Here is a 25,712-nt window from a genome sequence, read left to right as displayed (position 1 = left end):
GGAGGGGATGAGCCATAGAGTGTGTTTTACAAGTGGTGTTTGCGGTTTATCTAATGCTAGGACTAACCATCTCTTCCGGAAGCAGCGGATCATGACAAGTCCAGAACAGCTGGCCAGCATTGCACTTACGGCCCGTATTCTCATCTAAAGGCCGGCTAAACAGGAAAATCAGCTAAAGCCTGTGTTTTTTTTCTCCTTTGAAATATAAACTTAATAGAGCACATAAAAGTCGTGCATGGCTTCGCTTCAGAAGCATGAAAGAGGAAAAAAAATAGTCGAAAATGTCAAATATAATAGAGAAAAAAATAACATCTTGAAAGAGGTTAAAAATAAAGAGGCCACAGTATGCAAGCCAATTAAGGGTCGCTCGTTGGAACCTCTGGCGCTACCTTTACTGGCGTCAGAGGTCATATAAGCAGCCACAGGAACACAAAGCAATCAGATCTCTCTGAGCCCTGTTTTTTTGTCCTTTATGTGATTTCCACTGTGTCCCTTTCCCCTAAACCATCAGCAGCAAACAAGACCCTCGGGAGAGGGAAGGATGGTGCAAGAGTTCATAGCATCGAAGTTCAAAGGGCGCCTGGAGTTATTTCCGCTACCTTCAAACAGTTATTTTAGTAAATTGAGTCAGAGCTGGAAAGTGAAACCACTGAGAAAGTTATCGGCATTACTCACAAAGAAAACAGGAATTGGTTGTTAGTGTGGGCAGACCCTCTCCATATAAGCACTACATCTAAATGTTGCGCAGCACCCAGCAGCACAGAGACCACAAAGTGCCTCTTGGGTCTTCAGGGCGCAGTTCCAGGTAAGACTTGCTGAGCACAAGTGTTTCTTTTTTCTCTGTTACTCTGTTAGCAGGGCTGCCAGCTGACACAATGTCACTAGGAACACCCTGTACCAGTCCAGTTTTTTTCCTTCAGTAAAACTATTGGAACCTCTACCAGTAGCTCTGCTGCATGTGGTCTGCCTTTGCCCGCTTTTTAATTTCCAACGCAGGTGCAAACTAAAAGCTGAATGGAATAGGTTGGGTGCCCTGACCTGCAGGCAAGTCATTATTGTGGCCTTGAACCCAGAAAATACAGTCCTAAATATAAGGCTAGCAAATTTCATTCAGCAGGCATATCCTAATTTTAAGCAAAAGAGATCCCATAAAGCCTCCCCCCCTGATCCCTTTTAACCATTTAATACACCTTATAATATTTACCAACTTCTAAGGAAGATAAAATGAAATGAGCATGAGAAGTATCTGTAAGAGTACTGGGTTGTGTTTATATGCATGATACCACTGATTGCGCCTATTTTAAAATGTCATGGAATAAGAAGGTCATTACATGTAATGGGGTAACCCTGTAACCCTCAGAACCTGGGTGGGTAATAGACAAAATAATAATGGTTCTGTCGGACAAAAATACACACTGCTTTAGTATTTCAATGTTTCCTTTTGCAGGTCTCGTTCCTAACCAGGATATCAAGACAGGTGCACTAATACATTCACAAACGAACACACTGACCACAAAGAAAAATGAAAGCAAATTTTTACTCAAATACTTTCACATGTGAAGACAAATTACTTCAATCACTGTCCCAAAACGAATATTTAAAACCTATATGGTACAAAACCTTTGTGCTAAAGCATAATACACACTAAAAACAACAAGTAAAATGTGTTACTTCATATACGTTTTGGAATCAACAACTATATATATACAATAATCCTGTAGGTACATCAATTCAATCTTGGATCCTACAGGGTTTTGAATAGTTTGTTCACGCCAAAAGCGGGGATTGCGTCGACGTTTCGACCCTGGGGGGCGATGCAGTGTGTTCACGCATCAGGGGCGGGTCTTCATCAGGACTGTATATATATGTGGGACAGCCTCTTGCAGACCTAGCTCTGCATGGAGTCCTGGTCTCTTTCTGAATCCTATTGTCGGTCCGTCTTAGTCAGGCCGGCTAGATGTTGAATTAACCTCTGTAATGATTTAGTCTATACAGATGGTTGAAAGGTTGCTCCTTTGCATTTCTAATTCTCCTGGATCGCGTCCTTCACCTTCCGTTTGTGTCAATATCTAGTACTGGGTTGTGTTTATATGCATGATACCACTGATTGCGCCTATTTTAAAATGTCATGGAATAAGAAGGATCAAGATGTGGATGATCTCTATTTTTATACGACTGTTAAATAATCGATCGCGTCTTTGTACTTATTTTAACATTTGGAACATAATGTGAATTTTGTATTCTTCCTTTAAATATATCTGTGTTATATCTAAATAAAGATATTTGATTGATCTACCAGTAGCTCAGCTAGCTCAACTGAAGTGAACCAGAACCACAAAACCAGAATGCACCTACTAAATTAATTCAGAGCAGGAAGATGGCACCTAGATGTCATGAAATCATATGGCTACGCTGGTATTAGGCTGCAGGGAAGCTTCTGTACCCTAGACAGAGACGCTATTTGATTGTACAGTACAGAGGTTTTAGTACATTTACCTTTGAAGTTAAAATACATTTTTCAGAAATTTATCTAAGCTGGAAAGGATCAAAAATCACAGATTTCATTCTAGAATCACTTGGCAGAAGAAAACATTTGTGGCCTTACTGGCACTGCTTTGTGATTCTTCTCACTGCATGAATTTAACCCCTTCTCTTTATATTACAGTTAAATACCTTTATTTATAAATAGGACACAACAAAAACAGCATGGCCTAAACACACTCCAGTGATTTCTCACTGCACCTTAGTCAACTTTTGAGGCAAAATAGCTTTTCCAGCGGTGCACTTATGTAATATGGGCCCACGTGTTCAAAGCAGAGACTGCATTCCAGCAGTTGTGAATGAGAATCAGTGAGGGTGAAAGAGTGAGTGTGTGTAAAGGTTTTTGTGCGTGAGAATCAGTGAGAGAGAATGTGTGGGAGTCTGAGTCAGAAAGAGTATGCAAGAGCGTGAGTGAGAGCGACAGAGAGTGAATGGAATAGGGAGCAAGTATGAGTGGGAGTGTGGGTAAGTAAGACTATATTTATTAGTGTGTTTCATGCTTGGGAGTCTGCCACTGGCCATGGCATAGTCAAGATAATTCTTTGCTTATGGAACCACCCATGGTTTAATACTCTTGCTGGCAGATTTGAGGTATTTTTTGGCATGGCAAAATGCAGGTCCTGACATAATTACTTCTTGTCATATGTGGCATACCTATGGAAAATGCTGGTGCTGGCATACTGGAAATAATTCCTGGTAACTGTGGGATATTGGAGTAGAGGGTGGGGGAGTCGGGTTGGAGGAAGCAAATCATGATAATATGCTAGCTCTGACATACCAGATATAGTTTGTGACATAAGCGTCACCTACAGTATACAGGCAGTATCAATAGCAAAACCTGGTACTCTCATATTGTATGTAATTCTTGGCATAAGGGTGTACACATGAGAAAAGTATGGTATTGACACTGGAGGTAATTCTTAACTTATAGAGGGCACCCAAGCAAATGTGGGGAAAAAATTGGTGAGTCTCTGGCAAGTACTATGCCCATTCATTTCCAGAGGTCACCTTTCGCCACTGTCTCTGAACTGTTTCGACAGTCAGCTCTGGATTAAAGAAGGCTCTAAGAACTATTTCAATGGTAGATTGTGCATAAGTGGCAATTATTAACAACAAAAACAACTCTGGCACTGCAATAAATAAATATACTGCCATAAATGACTCTCATGTCACATTAATATGTCCCCAGTAGTTCTTACCACTCCTACCTCTAGTACTCCCCCGTTGCCCGGCAATGAAGTAATGGAAAGGCATCCCAACCAGTTTGGTTAACCCCCCCCCCCTTTAGTCCAATCCGGCTACAATGGGTTATGTGGTTTTTGTTTCATGGAACATATTGGGGCTCCTTTTCCTTTGCAACCCCTGGCCTCAGCTCCTCTGAAGCCAGGGCTCCCAAAGGAAGTGCCAGGAGTTGCAGGGAGCAAGTTAGAGGCCAGAGGTGCGACCCCTGACTACTCCCAAATGACATCCATGGAACTGGGCATCCGATAATTCAATACTTTCAGATGTTCCGTATGGGTGCAGGAGCGGATTGGGGACGGTGGATTAAGCCGTAAACCTCAAACCTTTGTTCAGAAATTACATAAAGGCAAAGCCATGACCCCTACACCTGTGTTTCGCCGATTTTAGCAATGCTTTCAATTTGACGGATCACTCTATTCTGTGGCAAACCCTGTTGTCATATGGGCCCCCCGAAAATATTGCTTGTCGCCTTTCTCGGCAGTAAGAGAATCTTGCAGCCAAGTTACGTTATGGCCCCAATGGCAAATGTTTTCCATCTTTTAGAATTAGGCGGGGTGTGAGACAGGGGGCGCTTTGGCCCCATTTTATTTTCACTTTTTATAAATAGTGTGGATAATACTCTTTGATCCTTGTAGGCAGACGCACCAACCATAGCCCAGTCCCGGTTCTTCTGTATGCCGATGACACGGTGCTATTGTATAGGACCACAGTCGGGCTGCAGAGATTAATGGATGCCTTTGCCGAGTTTATGGAATCCAAGAACCTTAGGATCAACAAATCCAAGACCTTTATACTGTCTTGTGGAAAAACATCACAGAAGGCTAGGTCATTCTTCTTGGAGGGTAACTCCATTGCAAAGGTGAATTCTTTTTGTTATCTGGGCATTCTCTTTTCTAGTGACTGTTCTTGGGTTCAACACATACAGAATGCCCGTCATATTTGTCGTATGATCTGCCTGAGGGTTTTCAATCTTGCTTGCCCCTGGTGACAAATATGCAACAACTTTTATATTGTTGCAAAGCTATGCTCTCGCAACTACAATAAGGTGTCACAGAAAAGTACAATGACCAATGTGAATCAATGAACAGAAGCAGATTCTTTCGTAAGTTTCTTGTCACAGCAAAGTGATGGTTTATTGCATCCAGACTTGAGGATTGTCACAGTTAGCCGACAGTGCACGTGTTTCGTCGTGCACAGTTGAGTCAACACGACTCTTCAGGGCTCTTCAGGGCTTGAGACTCAACTCCAAAAGTATGGGTTGAGACTAGTCTGGACCTCGTAGTCACGTTCTATGTGGGTAGTTTAGAGAGAGACACTATGTCAAAAAGATCAGATTTGTGACTGAGTAGGAATGGTGCATCCAAAAGAGTCACGTGCAAGATATACTTCTTGCCGTTCAAATTCGTCTCATTGGGTAGGTAAAAAATCTTCGAAGTATTGGCACTCTGAATACGGGTGCGTATCAGGCAGTAGCCGGGAGGGGATCCATGTGTAAAGTTGCTTCAGAAAACGGGTTTGTTTTCTCTTTGGCGGTATGCCGTAGTGTGGTATCCCTCCTCTGTTAATTCCCGGTTGTCGTCTGAATTTTCTAAAAACCCCATTTCAGTTAACTTTTATATTGTGACTGGATTACGGCTGTCCCTAGTCCACCACCTTGTGTCTTTCCCAATTATTCTCAATGGCACAGAGTGTCTGTTCCGTGCCATGTGACTGAACTTAAAAACAGAACACTTTGGACTTTGTGCTTTTCTGCTAATTTTATCTGGATGTAAGGAAGTTCTTTTTAAAACCGTTTTTTAATCCAAACAATATCAGGAATGACCGTGGTGAAATGCACTTCTTGTGCACCCTTGGGTCTCTTGTAGCGTGTTCTAATGTGGCTTCTTACCTATGGAGTGCAATACGTCTAAGGAAAAGTATTTCAGAATTTTTTTTTTGCTTTGTTCTATTTGTGGGATATAAAGCTTTAGGTATATTTTAACGTGTACGTTTGTTTTAGCATGATGTCAGTGGCAGCTGGCAACTATGAGAAAGGTGGGGCCGGCAAATGGATGGGAGCATTCACGAGCGCTTGATGCAAGGCGCCTAGGTAATACATTAAAAATAACTTACCTTGCTTGCTGCAGCCTGCACGGTGACACATCTTCCTGCTCCGGTCCCCTTTTCTCCTCGAGGCTCAAGTCAACTTTCTTAACCAATCCTGGGGCTGCTGTCATGCTGTTAACCAGCATGAGAGCAGTGCCAGGATTGGATACAGCAGGCTCTCTCATCGCTCCTAAGAGCACTGTTCTTTCTCCAATCCAGCTGGGTTAGAGAGGTTTAAAATGCGCATGTCTGGCTGGTTGTTGCAAGACGGCTGGCCAAAGAGACATCCGCAGTTTAAACTTAAAGTGCTCTGCCCATCGCTACTCTCTGCTGCTGTCACCCAGCTGTGCCCGCTTCTCCTGAGGGGGCTATTGAACAATAACATGTTAATAAATGAACTTTATTACCATTCTATTTTTAATCTCCGGGAGCCATGTGGTTAGTGGCGTGACGCTTCTCCGCTCTAATGGAGGAGCTGCCCTGCATGCATGTATTTTAACACTTGCCCTTTTATGGCCTGTGTTGATAAGCTCAGAAATAGAGATTTTGAAACAAAAAGAACTCGGTCATCTAATGATTGTGCATTGTCAGGGGACTCTGACTGAGAAAAAAAACTGCCAAGCTACTTCCCCTTTCTTTTTTGTTGTTGCAGTTTTATCTATTGCAAACTCGGCCCAAGGGCTGTGGAGCACAAGACGCCAGGCCACATTCCCTCCCTTGAACATTAATCATAAATCAAACATGACTCTTTAAACAACTGTTGTAATTGTGGTTTGTGACCTGCACCTTACACTATGTGTTGGATCCGGCAGCGGGCATTGCGAGGTCACAACTCAACTGTAATAACTTACTACAGTAATGTATTTATTACAGTTGAGCAGTGGCATCATAACTCGTGTATAAAGGAAATTGGGGTAATTTTCTTATACACTTCCCTTTATTATAACATAACGTGTATTTGTAAAGCGAATGTTCACCCAAGGGCCTCTTGACACTGAAAAACAGATATTTATTGTTCCCAACTCAATGCACTCATTTTATCGACCTCAGAAGGATGAAACTGTGAGGGGACCCGCCCGAGGTCAAACACAGGTCCCTACAGTGGACATTAGTCCACTGAGACCCCAGACCCGAGCCCAAAGCATCCTCACTTAGAATCAACGTGCTGCAAGTCACCTGGAGTTCCTTGGCCATATAGGGCCCCTAAGGCCGCTTTCTCAGGCGTCTTGCAAAATCCACGCTGTGTACAGTTGAGCCCCCTCCCCCCAAAAAAACTTTACAAATACAAGGTGAGAAGTGAAATGATACATTTCCACTCAATATCAAATATTGGCACAGTTTGTAAACAGCATAACAAGCAATGAAAGAAAAGAGCTTACATTTTTATAAAACAGAATATTGCGGAAGGATAGGATATTGCCTCTATGTGTTTAAAACACAGAATTTGCAAAGAGGAAGCATTTCACTGCAAACGTTTATTTTATTGTGGTTTGTAGACTACAGATTCTGCAGAGCTATTTATGAAAATAATTCTCTTACTTTTTTTTAAAGCGTTGTTCATACCGCACTTCTGCCGGTTCTAGGCGCTGTAAATAAAGAGTTTTCCCAATTTTACATTTGTCAAAGAACGTTCAGCTTGCTGAGCCATCTCCCCGGCTTGAAAGAGAAAAGCAAGGTTGAACGCTGTGTGTCGACGCCAGGTTTATGAACTAGCCAGTAAAACAACGCCCTGCATGACCCAGCTTGGCATATCTGTATAGCAGCCTTTCAAATGTTGCTTGTCAGAAGCTTTATTTTGTTTTGCCTAGAGCATGTTTTAGGTTTGGAAAATGGAAGCTTGCAGAGCTCACCAATCAACCAGCTGCCTCTCATATCTCGGCTGTATGGAGGTGACAGTTGTCCTCTGGGAATAGTTTTTCACACAAAAAGTTATTACAGGCAACTAGTGACATTATTTTTCCTATTAAAAATGAAGTACTGAGAGGACAGAACTTGCTTGAATTCGGAAAATAGAGGGCAAGGATTCTGAGACATTGTCAGAAGTCCAAGGGCATGCAGGGGTTAATGTGTCTCTGCGGGCCTTTAAAAGCTTTCGGGACCACTCCCGCAAAGACTTTGGATTTATTGCCTGACAGTCGGAGAATGATTTTGGGTTGCAGTCATGCTCCAGGCACAAGAGGCACACGAGGTGCGGATCCGTCACGGACATCAGCTTGTGACAGGAGTCACAAGGCTTGAATCCGGTCGGAAAAAGACATCAACAAAAGTCGAAAAAAGTTTAATCAAAAAATGACTAAGGGGCAAGCTCTCTCTGTAACTTAAATGTTGTTGTGTGCTAAAAAAACACTTTTATAGCCCTAGTATCTAGCAAGATTGTCACATAAATCCTCTCGCTTTGAAGTCAGAGAAAGAAAAGTAACCACCATGCTCCTTCGGAAGACAGAGTCTGAGATTTGACCCATGTCCTTAATTGAACAGCAATTTGTGACAAAAAAAGAGCAAGATTTACAGGCCTGTTTACAGAAAGGTCCTCTAGTGGAAGAATACAAAGACAAAGTCACTATGGACTGCCTAAAACAAATTAGCGAGAGTGAGAGTGAGTTCCAAACCACAAAGCAAAATGTAAGCAACGGGCAGAATGCATTCCCAGGGAAGCTTTCTGAATGTCCCCAAGATGTCTTTAGCAAACCAGACAGGTGCTTTCTGATAGGCTCCAACCTAAAAATAACATGATTTTCGTTGGCACCAAGTGGTCAAAGGTGCTCCCTTTTCTTGTCTGTCCTTTGTGGTCACCTTGCTGTCTCGGTTATGTTCCCACCTGTAGGGATGCCAAAGTGGCCTCATGCAGGCACAACTTCAAGCAGCCATTTACCCTGCTCTACTGTGCACTACAGGAGTACCATGCGGCACAAGGCCAAACCAGACTACCTGGCAGAGTAGGTCCTTGCTTGGGCTACAGCAGGTCTACTTCAGTAGTTCCTGCCCAGCTTCTTATGGCTGCCCTGAAGGCTGTAATGGAAGCAGTAACTGTGGTCAACATGAGAGAACATGATTCCTTTCCTAGCGGATATCTGGCTCAAGAAGTAGAGAAAGAGTCAGTCAGTGCTTACTCTGTAAAAAGATAATGGCCAGGTCCTCTCTGCACGAGGCCACTGCAGGAGGCCACTGCAGCTTGCGCCACCCATCACCCCTGCCATCGCTACCAATGACAGTAGCAAGACAACTACTAACCATCAGGTTCCTAAATGTTTGACAGTTCAGACTATTTCAGCTTCCAAAGCTAAAGAATGGCTTTGGAGGCAGGTATTAGTCATTTTAAATGTACATTGAAATAATAAACGCGCGTAACAAGTTGTGCTCATCTCTAAATGCGACAAACAGCCCAACCATGTGACAGCTGTCATAAGTGCCGATGTATCATTGTATGCAGACGATGTCCTTTTATATTTAAAGAACAGAATTTAGTGTCAGTATTACGAACTAGACACGAGGCGAGCTCTCGGAAGTGAAGGTTAACTGAACGTACTTGTGCCCTTTAAGGAAGTGTGCAGATGTAACAGAAAATTATCTCCCCCATTACCACTGAAGTGGGAGCATGCATTCCCCCATCTAGGTGTCCAGATACAACCAAGAAAAAGACCTACTAGGAGGCAAACTAATGAAAGCAGCATTAAGCATGTGTGCGTCAATGACCTTCTTGAAGCACCTACCACTCCCAGCGATGGCGAGAGTACCAGTGACCAAGCTGGTGCAGTTACCAGGATTGCCATAGTATTTTCAAGCCCCCTTTTGTGCCTGCCAGGGTTTTTCTTGGAAACATCAATAGCTTAATCGCAAACCTCATTTGGGGAAGCAAAAGGCACAAAACAGCATCACATAAGTGCAACTCCCAAAGACAGAGGGCGGCTTGAGCGCCCCGGACACAGAACTGTGTTATCTAGCAGCACAGCTGCAGTGGCTGGCGAGACGACTGAGTGGTGGCATCTCCATGGAACAATAATACATGCAAGGCATTTCATCTATGACGACAATGCTGACCTGCGAATTTATCAGAAACGGGGCATATTTATGAGCCCCTTTGTGTCGCTCTTTCACCACGCAATGCGGTGCAAGAGCAACGCAAATGAAAAATGAGAATTATGAAGCCAGATAAGTTCATCTTGCGTGGCCCTGCATGGCTTCATAAATCTCGAGTAATGTAACACAGTGCAAACTGCTGGTTGGCATTACTCTGTGCCAGGGAGGTGTTTCCATGAGTGTTACATGGGTGTTCCCATACAACATCCATGGATTTTGACGTATTCCCAGATTACCAAGAACTTGTAAGCCTGGGAATGCACCAAAAAGATACGCCTCCCCAGTAGAGCCTTAATGGGGAGAAATATCTTTATTTCTCCTACTTTTTCCTATCTCTGTGGGCTGCATTCTGCAGCACACATCGAAATATGAGAAAGCCTCTCAGGATTGTTTTTGTGCATCCTGCCGACAACACAGGCACCCTTGCAACATTGTACAAGGGTGCCTGCAATGGCGCTCGGCTGCCAAAACGGCGCCAGCGCAAGAGAAAAGGACAGGAGTGCGCTGTGTTGGATAAATACGGCACATTCCTGACCTTTCATTGTGAAGTGGCGCAGTGTAACCAGGTGACTTGCTGCGCTGCCCTGTGCCCAAAAATTCATTAATGTGCCCCAGAGCAAACAAGCATTGACAAAGCTAATAGGTGTCATCTATGAGAGCGGTTGGCTTTGGTAATGTTTTGTAACTATGTTATACGCTTATGAAGTTGCTGTGCAGAATGGAGAAAATTAATTAAACAGGCATTGGCATAGCCAATAGGTCTTGCCTTTGGGACCCTATAAGTGTTTAACCATGCAAAAGTTAATGTTGTTGCACCAAGGGTATTGTGCTGCATAACTAAATACTTATAAGATCCCAAAAGCGAGACCTATTGGCTATGCCAATGCTTGTTAACATAAGCATCAACCATAGTATATGTAGAACATTAATGGCATAATCCTGCACTGTCATATTGTGTCATTTAAACAAATACATTTTAAGCAAGTTGTTGCTATGTTTCATTATTGTGAATACATGAAAATGTATAATTTTGAATAAAACCTTTTAATAATATAGGCTCCTAATACAGTTTGGTGTTTTGTGGCACTGCATACTCTTAATATGGACTTATCAATCACTCACAATTTTTGCATGTAATACAAAGAGAAAGGAGTAAGGTTCGCTGGCCTATCGTATCTGCAGTTTAGCATAGGTGTATCTGAAATACACATTGCTAATGCCCCCATAGCTGCGCCTCTGAGGAGTGGCCTTCGCATGCTGTGTGGGGGAGGCAGAACCTCACCAGGGCCCAGGCCAGCGGCAACCTTTGTTTACGCGGTTGCCCTGGCACCGGAGTTCGTGGTGCTGAACTTTGTGCAGGACGAGGCAGTGTTTCTGTTTTTTTTTGCAGTTTTATATAGCGCGAACTCGGCCCAAGGGCTTTGGGGCGCTTTACATGTGCATCGCTGGTTACATTCCACAAGCTCATGTTTTTAGGCACAGGAGATTGCGTTATTTGCCCAGATTTACAAGATGCTGAGCTGGCGCCGGGACTAGAACCTTATTTACCCATACTGACGTCGTCAGCTCTGGCCACATCATTACCTGCTACATCTGTCTCTCTTACGGCGCTCCGCTGCTTACAAACATGTTTCTTTCCCATATAAATGCCCCAAATAAAATTTAATAAAAATGAAACGGTTTCCAAATTGGTGCAAAGGTGGTAAATCTTACACATTCGGAGAGTTGTGCCGTTACCACTGCAGCTGTTGACATTGAAACTTTGGGATCAGGCTCAAGTGGGCAAATCCCGTAATCTCCCCAGTCTTAAAGAAAAAAATGAATTTCAGTATCTGACCTTGTGTAACACACTCCAATGCCCCTGGGAGGAGATTGCCCTATATAAAACTGCAAATAAGAACTGGTGTGTGAACGACTGACTCGACAATCCAAGGATCTGGGAAAGAACGGTGTTCTCTACACATCATAGACACGTGTGGACCACTGCCAATGAGAATTTCGGAATTCTGTGTAGTGCACAAGGATTGGCTGAGGTTTGGCCATTTCTCCAATCCCTTGTTACCTTCTATAGTACAAGTTCCACGTGCAGAGCGAGTATCCAGATTTGCAGCCTAGATTAGATCTTTGCTGTCATGCACCACGGACAATACAAACATCAAAATATCAATAATGGATAGTGTTATGATGTTACGGATGGGTCGTGGGAGCAGCGGGCGGGTGCAACCATATACTAGGGATACAGGGACTGGGAATGATAGTACTTCGACATCCAGAAGAGCTAACAGTCGGCGTATGTAGGTTTTTGGAAGTCTTTAACGCGCAGACAGTGCTGCACAACAAGACCTGCGTAGGAAGTTTACTGAGAACCAGAGTCCGCCATGAAAAGATCAAGAAGCCCGCTTGATCCGCAATACGAATGTGGTTTATATCGAACGCCGGAGAAGAGCCGCACAGTCAGCGGGAACCAGGCGTCTGTGCCTGAACCACGGCACTGGGACACCGAGGAGTTGTGCGCCTATTTGAGCATGTAGGACTTTCTGGAGTTAGAGGGGCTGTTCAGAGGTGAGCAGATTGAGGGGCGAGTGAGGGCTCATATCTGTTTTGATGGCCGCGAGTGGTGCGCGTGGACGCGAGTGATGCGCGCCCACAATGGGAAAAGTGAAAGTAGGCTGGCGAGTGGTGTGCGATGTGCGCGCACCATGACGATAGAGAGGAAAGCCTCTGCTCGTCATTGTGCGCTTAATCGCAGGCTGGGGGCCAAGCCTTAGGTAGCACTTTTAAAACTGGCTTACAAAATGTCTTGCAGAGCAGCGCATGCACTGACTCAGCGAGACCTAAAAAATAATTGTTATGACGTGGCCAGTGCTTATGTGCTTTTTAAAAAAGTGCATTAGCACTGGTCCCGTCAGAGCACTGTTTTTTGCATCTGTGTGCTTCTCCAAGGCAAAATGGAGGGAGGGAGAGTGAGAGGGATGGACGCAGGTGGGGGAGAAGACAGCAGAGAGGAGATGGGGAGCACATGAACAACAGAGGGTGAGTGGGAGGGGCTTTGGGTAAGCAGACAGTCAAAGGATGGTGTGTGGAAGAGGCAGGGTAAGCAGACAGACAACAGAGGGTGGGCGGGAGGGGCTGGGGAAAGCACGCAGACAGTGGAGAGTGGGCAGGGCAAGCACCAGGACAATGATAGGTGGGCAGAAGGGCCTGGGGTAAGTACTGGGACAATGGAGGGTTGGGCTTAGGGTCTGGTTCAACCATACGGACAACAGATGGTGGGTGGGTAGGAAGGACTGGAGTAGAAAATAGAGTGGAAGAAGTACACGAGGGAGACAGCTTAAAAACATACACACTTGTAGAGTGTTTAAATAAAAAGAAAAAGGTAACCCCAGAAACAATGAACAGTGGAAGGACACAAATAATGCGTGCAGGCTCAGGGAAGGGACAAACACACGAAGAGGAAGGAAGCCTACATAAACCAATGAATAAGTAGCAAACAAATAAGAGTGACAATGAAGCCAACCAATGGTAAGCAATGCGGGACATCTAAGCCACATGTAAGGTAACAAAAGGTCTCACAATTTAAAAACTGAACCAGAGGCAGACATGGGTGAATAATAGTGGTGTGAAAACAGAACGACATTCGGATAGTAGGTTGATTAGGGAATTGGGCAGGTTTCATATGCCAGGTGGCACTTGCATCAGTGTCTATTCTATGTAATTGGCATACGCCAAGCTGTAAACCTCACTCTTGAGTAGTGGGCAAGAACAGAGCAGAAGCTGCCAATAATCCTCCAAATACCGAGCCTTGCCTAACTGTGTCTTCCCTTTCTTCTAGGCTACACGATGCTTCGCTCTCTTTGGCTGATGCTCCTGCTGGCAGCTTGCAGCGGCACTCACTCCAGTGGCTCAGGTAAGGGGCGATCTAGGACGGGGGTCTGCACAAAAAATATTTGGGTGGCAAACAAAAAGGATTCTTAAATATGATTTGGGTGTCTCTCCCACTTTCAATTGCTATATTCATGACAATAGTAGGACAAGAACAAGGGAACCATACTCACGCAGAACCAGGGTAATAAACTTATTATCAAAAGACAGAGGCTCCTGTGGACACTTAATGAAGTAATCTCAATGTATATGAGCACCATGGAAATATATCGGGTTATAGTGATATTGGAGAGAGAAAGAAGCAAATACACCTCTGATTTGTTTTTGAATCAAAAATATTTATATAATCCTTGAAATAAATACTGTTACAAAGTAATACATTTGAACATATAGTTCTGAGTGAAAGGTGTCCCAGTGAAAAACGGAACCTAGAAAATTAGTGACTTATATGTGAAATATATACAAGGTTTCCAATGCTTCATATAAACAACCATTTACATATATATGTACAGTATACGGCGCTAGATACAGTGATCAGTGCTGTTGAACAATGGTTTGTTTATGCAATTTGTCAACGGCGTTTCGACCCTGTGTGCTGTGTAGGGTCTCTTCAAGACCTAGGATTGTAGGGACACCTGAAGGGTAATGGACCGATTCGTGTGGAGGGTGTGGCACCCCCACCTAACACTTGGGCTCCCGGCTGGGACGCATGTGAGTATCCCTTTCTTATCCTTTGCACGGTGCCACACCCTCCACACGAGCCAGTCCATTACCCTTCAGGTGTCCCTATGATCATGCTACCCCATTGCTAAACATGGGGTAGCATGGCAGACTAAACTAGGGGTATCTCCCCAAATTCCCCCTTATGCATATGAATTGTCGCGCACTTGCTTGATTTTTTTTTTTTAAAGTAATTTTTATTGTAGACACACAATACTCAGGCCAATATTCAATTACATACAGTATTACGCAGGTCGCTGTCGTCCAGTAGTCCATTTCCCAATGCACACAGCCTATGGGCCCACATCCCAAAGGACGGGCGGCGACAAGTTCCCAGCTCCAATGTGCCCGGTATCAATGTTGCAGGAATAGCGTCACGCAGTAAGGTGTGTGTTTCTACTTTTACATCTTCTTCTAAGTAAACTATAAAACTCCCCTATAACTCCCCCCCCACCCTCGATGAAAACATCCCCCCCTCCATCCCTCCCCCCCCACCATCCGCCCAAGGGTCACTTGATATGTATATCTAGGCTTGGTCGTCAGTTATCTCCGTCTACTGGCTCTCTCCCCTCCCGATTACTGTGAAATGTTGCCCCCGTCTGCGCTAAGGACCTCCAGTTCCTCTTCCAACCCACTATCCCTGAGGTTCTGCACTAGCATCTCCCATGCCGTTGCCTGTTCCAGCGCCCTCGTGTTAGCGGTCCTGCGCGACATTTGGTACCTATATGTGCTATCGCAAGCCGCCCATTTCAGAAAATCGTTGTACCACCTCCTGTGTGTTGGGCCCGTTCTTGCCTTCCAGTTCCTAGTTATCTCTCGCTTGGCTATCATCAAACCCATATCTATAAATTTGCTTGAGAGCTTGTTTTTGGGGGTGTGTGGAAACCAATGCAGGAGGCCCGCCGCTGGGTCAAAGTCTACTGTCCGATCCGTCACCTCATTCAAGGTCTCCCCTATGGCCTGCCAGTAGTCCCCGAGGGCCGGGCAAGACCATAACATGTGTACCAGCTCAGCCCCTTCTGCCGTACACCGGAGGCACACCGCGTCAGTCGCGCCAAAGTATTTCCGAATCCTCCCGGGGGTCATGTACGCTCTATGTAATATATAATAGTTGATAATTTGGAATCTCGCGTTCCTTGTGCTATTGCGCGCCCGACGTACTAACTGTGCCCACGTCGTATCAGGTATGGCCCTGCCCAAGTCAGCCTCCCATTTAAGTTTTAATGTCCCCAGGGGCAGCAAATGTTCACGGAGCATCCTGTCATATAAGCAAGTCACCGCCTTTACCGTTCCCGCTACCATCATGGTGTACTGGCAAGCCATAGCCGTTTCAGGTTCCGCCAGTCCCATTCCCCAGTGCTTCTGGATCGCCCTTTTCACCGCTGCATGAAGGAGGTAACCCCCTCGCGGGAGGTCGAAGCATTCCTGAAGGGCTAGAAACGGAAGGAGCTCCCCGTTTTCAAAGAGATCTCCCACTACCTTTATCCCCGCTTCCTCCCATTGCTGCAAGCGGGACCAATCGCCCGTGCGGCAGTGCTGTCAGCATGCCCAGCGGCATCTCCGGGGCATAGGGGTGCTTTACTCCCGCTCGCTTTTGCGCCCGATTCCAACACTGCCGAAATGTGTTCTGCTCAAGGGTCAAGTCCCGAACAGCAAGTTTCTGTCGTAGAGCAATGTAGGCCAGTATGTGCCGTGGCGTGTCCCGCAGGCGCCCGTCCTCAGGGCCCCGGTAAACTCGCGCCACTTCCTGCGTGAACACTTGCAGCTGGGCAGCGAGATAGTAGAGCTCGTAATCTGGGACTGCCAGTCCGCCCTCATCTTTCGGGCGGGTGAGCGTCGCCAATGCTACTCTGCATCTGCCCGCCCCCCACAGGAATGTGGTTATCTGGGTTCTAAGATGTCGGAAAAAGGAATTGAGAATCCAGATCGGGAGCGTCCGGAAGTAGTACAATAGCCTCGGCAATGCCACCATCTTCAGGAGGGCTATCCTCCCAGCAATAGACAGTGGAAGCGTGGCCCAAAAGGCCATACTGCCCTTCAGTCCTCGTATGCATCTCTCTACGTTGCCCTCAAACAAAGCAGCTGCCGAGTGATATATATGGACGCCAAGGTAACGGAGGCAAGTCGGTTCCCAAGCAAGCAGTGGTCGATGTTCCGGCTGGGCGGCGCCCTTCCGCAATGGGAAAAGGCTCGTCTTGGCCCAGTTGACTTTCAATCCCGAAAGCCTCCCAAATTGTTCTAGCAGCTCTTCCGCACCGTCGAGCTCCGCTGAGTCGTTTTCAAGAAACAGCAGGAGGTCATCGGCGTATAGCGAGATGAACTGTCGCCCATCTCTAGCCTGCACACCTAAGAAATACCGCCCAATCCGGGCCTCTGCCGCCAGTGGTTCGATCGCCAGGGCAAACAATAGGGGGGACAGGGAGCAGCCCTGTCGGGTGCCTCTCTCCACCGGGTATTGGTGGGAGACCAAGGTTCCAACCCGCACTCTCGCTACCGCTGCTGCATAAAGCACCTTTGTCCATCGGATATAACCCCTAACCCGAAGCTTTCCATGACCATGTATAAATAGTCCCACTCTAGACTATCGAACGCTTTTTCGATGTCTACCGAGAGGGCTAATGGGGTTCCGTCTCCTTCCTGCGAGTCTTCCATGAGGCGGACGAGCCGCCTGATATTAAGCGTCGTGTTCCGGGCAGGAATAAAGCTGTTCTGATCTTCATGTATCAGGGTGGGCATGTGCGACAAGAGCCTCGCCGCTAAAATAGAGCTTAAGATTTTATAATCCGCAGTTAGCATGGAGAGCGGTCTATAAGACACAGGGGCACTACTCTCCCTGCCAGGTTTCAGTATTGGGATCACTATCGCTTCTCGCATCGATTGGGGAAGCCGACCTGCAGTTCCTGCCTCCTTGTAAACGGCCAAGAGCCGCGGCGCCACGGCGTCTATATACCTGCTATAGAATTCAATGGGCAATCCATCTATCCCCGGCGTCTTATTCTGGGCCATGGTCTTGATAGCGCCCCTAATCTCCCCTATGGCGATGTCTCTCCCCAAATCCTTCGCTGGCTCGTCATCTAACCGCGGCAGGGTAAGGCCATCGAGGAAGGCCGCCGCCTCCTCCCCCCGGTCGCTCTGGGCACTCCTATAAAGGTTCTCGTAGTATTTTTGAAAGCCGTCCACTATGGCCGATTGGGTGTAGGATAGGCGTCCCTCCTCGTCTGCGATATGCAAAATGGGGGAGCACCGTTTCGCGGGGTCCGCAAGCCACGCCAGCAGAGTGCTCAATTTATCACCCTCCACATGCGATCGCAGCGCATACGCCCGGTGGTCGAAAGCCCGAAGCCGTTCCACCTCCGCCGCCACTGCTTCTCTAGCTGCGCTAACCGTCTCTTGGAGCTCCGGACGGCCAGGCCGTTCCCTCTCTGCATCTCTCAATTTCGTATCCGCCCTCTCCAGGTCCGTCAGCAACACCCTTCTCCTGCCTACATACTGTGTTATACACTGTCCCCTCACCACCACTTTAAAGGCGTCCCACTCCGTTGCCCTGGAGTTCGTGGACCCCTCATTGATAGCAAAGTACTGTGTCAGTCCCTCCTCCAGAGCCGCTCCGAGGAGCGGATCCTCCAGAGTTTCCGGCCGGAGCTTCCAGGTTGGCACCCTGGGCTTTTCAGTCGCCCAGTCTAAATGAACCAGGAGCGGATTATGGTCCGAAATAGTCCTTGTCAGGTATTCAGACCAGGCGACGGATGGCAGCACTTCCCGCGAGCATAAAATCGCATCCAGTCTGACGTGGAGATCATGTAACCCGGAGAAGAACGAATAATCCCGCTCGGTTGGATGTTGCGCCCGCCATGCATCGGTCAATCCCCAGCTCTCCTGCCATTCCCGCCTACCGTTGGCGATTTGGTGCACCGGGGAGTCCCCCAGGGGTGGGTGTGATCTATCTAAATGCACTTCCGCTACAGAGTTGAAGTCCCCTCCCATGAATATAGGGCCCACTAGGAAACGCGCCAGTGTCCCAGATAGACCTGCATAAAAAGCCAGTTGTTCCACATTCGGGGCATACACACTGCATAGGACAATATCCTTGCCTCGTAGCTTGCCTTCCACCACTACATACCTCCCCTCTGGATCTATCAGCTGTCGTGTCAGTTGAAAAGGTGTACCTGCTCTTATCCAAATCAGAGCTCCCCTGGCGTAAGCCGAGTAAGCAGTATGGAAGACCTGTCCCCTCCATCTCCTCTGCAGCGCTACCCCTTCCTGCTTTGTAATGTGTGTCTCTTGCAATAGTGCAATGTGTATCCCTCTCCGCAATAGGTAGGCATGCACTTTATGTCTGCGGTGCATCGTGTGAAGGCCCCGCACGTTCCAGGTTATGCATTTCAATACATTTGTGTTAGCCATTGTCTCGTAGTCCAAGGTACTGCCTCCCCTCCCTTTTCACTCCCCTGCGGATGATGGACCCTACCCAACCCCAAACGTGTACTCCCAACTGACCAGCCCCTAAACATTTCGGGGTCGGTGTCTGCAAACCCCCCCCGCCCCCCCAACAGTCCCCAACTGTGTGTCCCTCCACCTCCACCAGAACAGGCCCCAATATCGAGATACCAGACCCCATCCAAACTCCCGTGCTCGAAAACTCAGGTGACTAATACACGGCCGCAGCCGTGGGTGCCGTAAGGGCTAACGGAGCAAGGCTTCGCCCAGGCGGGAGCCACATGACCCACCCCTGCATCCACCCCCCCATTTCTCATAACAGTACTTAGCCATTCGCCCAGCGTCCAGCTCCTGTTTCAGCATACTCGCCAGACAGAAGAGACCTCTCAATTTCCCATCCCTTTGCCCATCAGTTGAAAGTCAAATGTTCAGGATTTCTTCTGATGTCTGTGGCGTCACCGATGGGCCTTTGGTGTCATGAATCCCAGACAGGTCCGATTCCGAGCCCGAGGCCGATGTATGTGTCTCGGTGTCCGTACCTCGCTTGGACTGGGAGTCCGCCGCTCTCGCCATCGTCTCCACCGCTTGCAGCGCCGCCTTGCGCTCAGCCTCGGTTTGCGAGGCGGTCGGTTTCTTTGTGCCATGTCGCCGCCTGCGCAGTCTTTGCGATTTCCGTAGGCCCGCTGGTGCAAGATCCCGTTCTTTTTCCCGTTCCTCACGGATCTTAGCTCCGTCCGTTCCCGCCTTGTAGGTTTCCCACCAGTCCCAAGCATCTGCGGCCAAGTTAAAAAACAGTGTTTTTTCATTAACCACTATCCGGAGTCTGGCCGGAAATAGCAGGGAGTATGGAATACCCTCAGTCCGCAGCTCCCTCTTGATCGTTAGAAAGGAGGCTCTTAGTCTTTGCATTTCAAATGTAAAGTCTGGAAACAACGTGACTTTGCTGTTCGCGATTTGAAATGGGCCAGCGTCCCGGGCTCTTTGCAGCAGCAGATCCCTGTCCTTGTAGTGCAGCAGTTTGGCCACTATCGGTCTCGGTGGTAGGCCAGGTTTGGGCGGTCCGGACGGGACCCGATGCGCTCTCTCCAAGGTGAAGAAGGGCGACAGGCCCTCAGGTGCCACTTCAGTCTTGAGCCAATTATCAAGGAAGGCTACCATGTCAGTCCCCCCTTCACTTTCCGGAACACCTACTATTCGCACGTTACTGCGTCGGCTTCTGTTTTCCGCATCTTCAGCGCGCCTTTCCAAGGTCTGGATTCGGTCAAGAGCCTCCGTGAGTTTGCTCTCCAAAGTTTTATGGGCAGGAGTCAGGTCCTTCAGGACGATCTCGGCCTCCTTTACTCTATCTTTCAGCTTGTCGTGATCAGCTCGAAGCAGGCCAAGTCCCGACGCCACTTGTGCGATGTCATTGTGCAGCGTCTCTCTCGTGGTCGTTATGGCCTCCAGGATGCGATCCTGCAGCCGCTGCAGGTCAGTGGGCTCCCCAGTGTCGCTCTCCGCCGTTTCCGAGGTCGCGGCTCCTTCCTGTTTGCCTCTCGGTTTCCCCATGGCGTACAACGTGCCTCCCCGAGGCTCTGCCCAGGAGCTAGCCGCCTCTCAGGCTCTCCGTCGTTCCGCAAGCACTTCCAGCAGACGATGTACCTTCACCACTAGTGCGTCCTACCGCAAATGTAAGCGCCGCCGTCCAGGGTCAGGGTAAGCGGAGGCGCGTGGTTGCCGCCCCCAACCGGCAGCAGCGAGGTCTCTTTGTCCGCTCTCCTCAGGTCTCCGGGGTCACCTCCATCGGCTATAACCAATTGTGCCAGCAGGGTAAGCCTAGCCCCCCCTCGCCGTTCCGAGGCCAGCCGGTGCCGTTTCGCTGGATGTGGAGTGGCTGGAGCCCCAGCCAATGCGCCTGGACGTCCCCTCTGTCTTCTTGCTCCCGGCTATGGGAGTGGGCCAGGTCACATCAGGCCTTCTGCCGCTCTTGCACGACCCACCACTGCCTGTGGGCAGCCCGGCGCCCCCGCTCACCGTTTGTTCCCGGGGGGGGAGGGGTCGGATCGGGCACTTTCCCTCGGGCAGCACTCTTCCGTCTCCCCAGCCGTTCCGGGCTTTTCTCTCGCGGCAGGCCCGCTACTTCAGAGAGTCGCTGGCAGGGACCTCGCAGGGTCTCCGGGTTCCGACAGGTCCCAGTTTCACTGCCGGGCGCAGGCACTTGGTCCGAGCGACGAGGCGCGCTCAGCTCTCGGTCGCCGCCGTCATTTTGGGCGCTTCATCTCCTCGCCGTCGGCGGCCTCGAAATACAGCGTCCGTTCTCAGGAAAGCAGCACCCTCGGAAGATTCTCATCAGCTCCGCACACGCTCCTCTGGCTTCTGCGTCCAGAGCACTTCGTAACCCGAGCCGTGCTGGGCTTCTCGCGGCGTCAGGCAGGATTAATGTGGGGAACGGACGCGAAGCTCTGGGCTCACGCCGCCATCACCCTCGGCGTGCAAGCCACGCCCCCCTTGCGCACTTGCTTGATGTCTATAAAACTACAGGTGCAATTCTATAAAACCTTCTTCTCACTATACTACACCCCATATAAAATTTCAAAATGGGGGACGGGGATGTCTATAAAACTACAGGCGCAATTCTATAAAACCTTCTTCTCACTATACTACACCTCATATAAAATAGCAAAATGGGGGACGGGGAAAGGAACTACATGCCCACGCTGTGCATTACCCGAAGCAGATATTGCCCATATGTTTGCCTCATGTAACGTACAAATCTGCTAGCGGAAGTCTCTGGTTTTCTATCTCACATATTCTAAATTAGGGTGAATATTACAACTGAAGAGGTTATGTTGGGCACAACTAGCAATGCTCAACCAAAACATTTACATGGGCTGATTTTTGTGGCAATGGCTATTTTTTGTTTGTGTATAGCGTCATCATGGCTGGACCTGATGCCACCGTCATTTTAGCAAAGGAGGGCTAGATTACTTGCGACATGTAGCCTCAAGGTGGCTATATATAAAAATAAAGGGCGTAATGCACGAAGAAGGGGTATGAAAATTTGGGAACCTCTGTTAAACTGGATTCAAGATCATTGATTGGAATCATCAATATCCTGTGTTATAGCTCTAATTTTTCAGTTTTTTTCTTTTTGTTGTTGTTGTTTCTCTTTTGTCTTTTCTTTTCTTTGCTTTACAATTGACGAAATGTCTAAAGTATTAAGATATGCCTTTACTTTCTCTTCTGTCTTAGTAGTATTGTGTCAAAGTGTATGATAACATGTCTTATATTAATGATTGTAACAGATTCGGGGTCCTGGTCTCAAGGGGGGAGGGGGGTTGTGTTTAACTTGTGAAAAATGTGAATAAAAATATTTAAAAAACAAAAAAAAACTAATCAGAGGTGTATTTGCTTCCTTCTCTCTCCAATGTCACTATGAACCAATATATTGCCATTGCGCTCATGTACATTGAGATTACTTCATTAAGTGTCCGCTGTCTTTTGATAATATATTCATGACAATAGCACCCTTCTTTGGCAACCATCATGAAAGGTCTCCAGTATTATCACCCTTGAAAGAGCCAGTCATTTAGGTCCATGTTGACAGGGAGTAAAGACCTCTAGGGTTCGTCTTTTCATTGTGATATCAGTCAACGCAAGAATCCCTGAACCCAGCAGAGTCCTTCAGAGTGGCTCCTAGTTTCCCCTACATCGATGCTAAATATCCTTGCATGTAGACACTCCACAACATCTTAACCAATGTTGAGAATAAGTGACGTCTTCTGGAATGGTTATATTATGAAATGGGATAGAGCCCTCAAATATGTTCCCCTAAACTTTGGGCAAAGGCACATTTCTATGGAGTTTTCTTCAGAAAACCTGAAGTTCTGCCTAGGTCCAACCCCTGTACAAGTAACTCCTTGTCTGGGGATGTTGATGGAATGTGGCAAGGTGTCCTGACCATCCTTTGCCACAGAAAAGAAGCCATAGGCTACATAATGGAGTTGTGGTGTGCAGAGCTTCAGCAGCAGCTAGTGGCCTCTGTGTTCCTGGTACTGATGGGCATGGAAAGTTGGAGGAGGAATGATCCTGCAGCATGACAGGTCCTGGTCTCCTAGAGTGGCCAGAGGAAGTAACACCTGGCAGGGCTGATGGCCACAAGCATAACAAGTACTTCTCTTTCTTTTCAGTGCTGCAGCAGCAATACAAGAGCAAAAACCTCAGTCACACAGGTCCTCGACTACCCTCTGTCACTTTCAGCAGCTAATACAAGGGAAGGGGGGATTTCATCACCCTCACCTCAATGAGGGCTTGTGCCCCCCGGCTGAATCATCGCTCCTTCCAGGGGAGAGGAGGAGACCTTGTAGGCTGGCTAAAACGACTAAACCTCATGACCAGTCACTGCATCCAATAAACAACAAGTGTCTAGTCCTCTGTCTATAACCACCAGTGAGGCTGTCCTGTGCCCTGAGGAAGGTGAGGGGGGCAATGCTGGTCCTGCAGCCCACCCAAAGACCTACCCTCCTGACAGGCAGTCACCATCTCCTCAAATCAAGACTGGAAAAGCACTAGGCTGGCTCCTTCTGCATGCCCACTCGACAGTCTCCCCATACCTGTAGCGCTTCGGCACAAGTAGGTTCACAGTTGCGTAAAATCCCAGCCATGCCAGTCCCATCAACGCAAGGGACATAGATGAAAGTCTGACCTTCACAAAGAGACAGAATCCACAAGAAGCGGGAGCGGCCTGCTCTACAGGGCCACAGCAACCTCGCAGTAGCTGACTTTATACACTGCAGCTCTTCACAGAACAGTATCTCCTCTCCATACTGCCCTCCAAACTTATGCCTCCTAAAATGGGATGAGATATTCAGCGAGCAGAGATTGCAAGAGGGGTTTAAACCTCAGACTGCAGACGGCAGGGTTACTGTTTTCCCAAATACTTCTGCATTAATAATTAAAATAACCCATGGATCTCATAGATTCAATAGTCAGAGAAGGTTTTCACTGTGGACTTGGAACATCAGTGTTGAGCAGTGCTCAGCAGAGGATAAAAGTGTCAGCAGAGCCCAGGAGATTGCTGCAGTCCTGGCATGTATCAACAGTCTCTTAAATTAGAGACCAGGGTTATCTTCAGTGTCCAATGCATCATTGTAAATGTGAATCGAAAATTGAGAATGTCACTTTTGTTCAATGTAGGTGACTTGCTAGTAAGAGTTAAGGAGATCTCCAGGTCACCAGCCAGACCAGGGATGACCCTTTTTCTTCAAGTCAGATTCGACCAATTCCATATTAGTTTCCCACATAGTTTGCACTTGGCCTTTGGAACACTACATTTTTTGTCAATAAAACTGCTTCTTCACTGGATGTATTCCTAGAACTGCATCTTTAATTTATTTGGACTACAGAAACATGTCTCTCTCTTTTTAACTAACACTATTGCTGTCAAATTTGTCTCACTTGCCCTTTTCTCACCCAGTCCATTCCCAAAAACAGGATTCTGGCAGAGGTGTGGATATTCATTTTCACCCCACTAGATTTGCGGCCAAGGCTGTTCTCTTAAGTTAAAACTTAGAAGACGTACCAGCTTTTAGCCCATTAACCCTGATAAATTAAAAACATAAAATCTGTATGAAAATGTTAACGGCAAGAATAGCATCGGTAATTCTCAAATTGAGTAGCAGGGATCAAAATAAGTTTATCCCAGCTCATCAATTATATACTAACATGCAGTTCTTAGTGGAAGCCATTTATTATTTTACCACAAATAATGTTCATGCAACAGTTCTATTTGTGGATGCCGAGAAGGCATTTGACTTGGTGAACTAGGAATATCTGTTTAAAATGATGGATATTTTGGGAGTACCCAACCAGGTCAACAGCCAGTATGTGTGAGGGATCTATTGTGGCTCTGGTGCTGAACAGAAGAGTGACTGCTTGCATAAACACCAACAGAAATAAAAGACAGGGTTGTCGCCCTCTCACCCTTGTTATTTGAGATTTTCATAGAACTTTTAGTTTGTGCCTTGAGAAAAATGGAGACAACCAAGGTGGCAATCTCAGGTGCTCCTAACTTGAAACTGTACACCGATGATCTGGTACTATATTTTCAATCTGTTGTAATGTAATTAATTAACCTTTTGATACACTGTCATTCTTGACTCCGATTGCTGGATAGAAGGTTAACACTAATACATTGGAAATTCCTATTTTTAATACTGATATTAAATCACTACCCAAGTTTTACAGACAATTCATTATAAGAAATTAATAACATTTTAATTTACTGAGCCACCATTTTCTTTATTATCTCATATGAGAGTACCTTCAAATATACAAGGTCAACAAATTCCTTTGTTTGATTTAATAAACCAAACCTTTGCTCCATATATAATACAGATCTAGCCACATATAGGATACAAGACACCCGACTTGCCTCTTAGTTTTTTAACAGCATTGGCATCAGGGCGAGCAGGCATGTCTTTCAAATCATGTTTAAAAGCTATAATTTTTAATAAGTACATAACTAACGCATGAAGTGGTAGCAAGCTATCATTTGAAATCAGCAGATTTATATTTAAATGGCCACAAAATTTCCCACGGACATGCAGTTTTACTGATAAAACTACATAGTGTGCAAACAATAATGTTTGGAAATGAGTTTCTGTAAATATTTGTTATTTGTACATCACCAAGTAAAGTGTTCTGATTTATTTTGCTCCTATTTAAATCTTTGTTTGCATCACACCTCT

General features: G+C 46.8%; 1 protein-coding gene across 1 annotated transcript in view; it reads left to right on the top strand.

Annotated features, from left to right (window-relative positions):
- Positions 1 to 628: 628 nt before the first annotated feature.
- The window catches only part of LOC147665964 (interleukin-1 receptor type 2-like), a 95,226-nt gene continuing 70,142 nt past the window's right edge, over positions 629 to 25,712 (top strand). Inside the window, exons 1-2 of the mRNA XM_086949374.1 lie at positions 629 to 805; positions 13,778 to 13,852. Coding sequence (XP_086805500.1) covers positions 13,786 to 13,852 — 67 coding nt within the window. The 5' untranslated portion in view covers positions 629 to 805; positions 13,778 to 13,785. The remainder of the gene's footprint in view (positions 806 to 13,777; positions 13,853 to 25,712) is intronic.

This window comes from Lissotriton vulgaris, unplaced genomic scaffold, assembly GCF_964263255.1.
Source record: "Lissotriton vulgaris unplaced genomic scaffold, aLisVul1.2 SCAFFOLD_1529, whole genome shotgun sequence".
Classification (NCBI taxonomy): domain Eukaryota; kingdom Metazoa; phylum Chordata; class Amphibia; order Caudata; family Salamandridae; genus Lissotriton; species Lissotriton vulgaris.
Note: the sequence above shows the minus strand (reverse complement) of the source record. Positions and strands in the feature narration are given on the sequence as shown.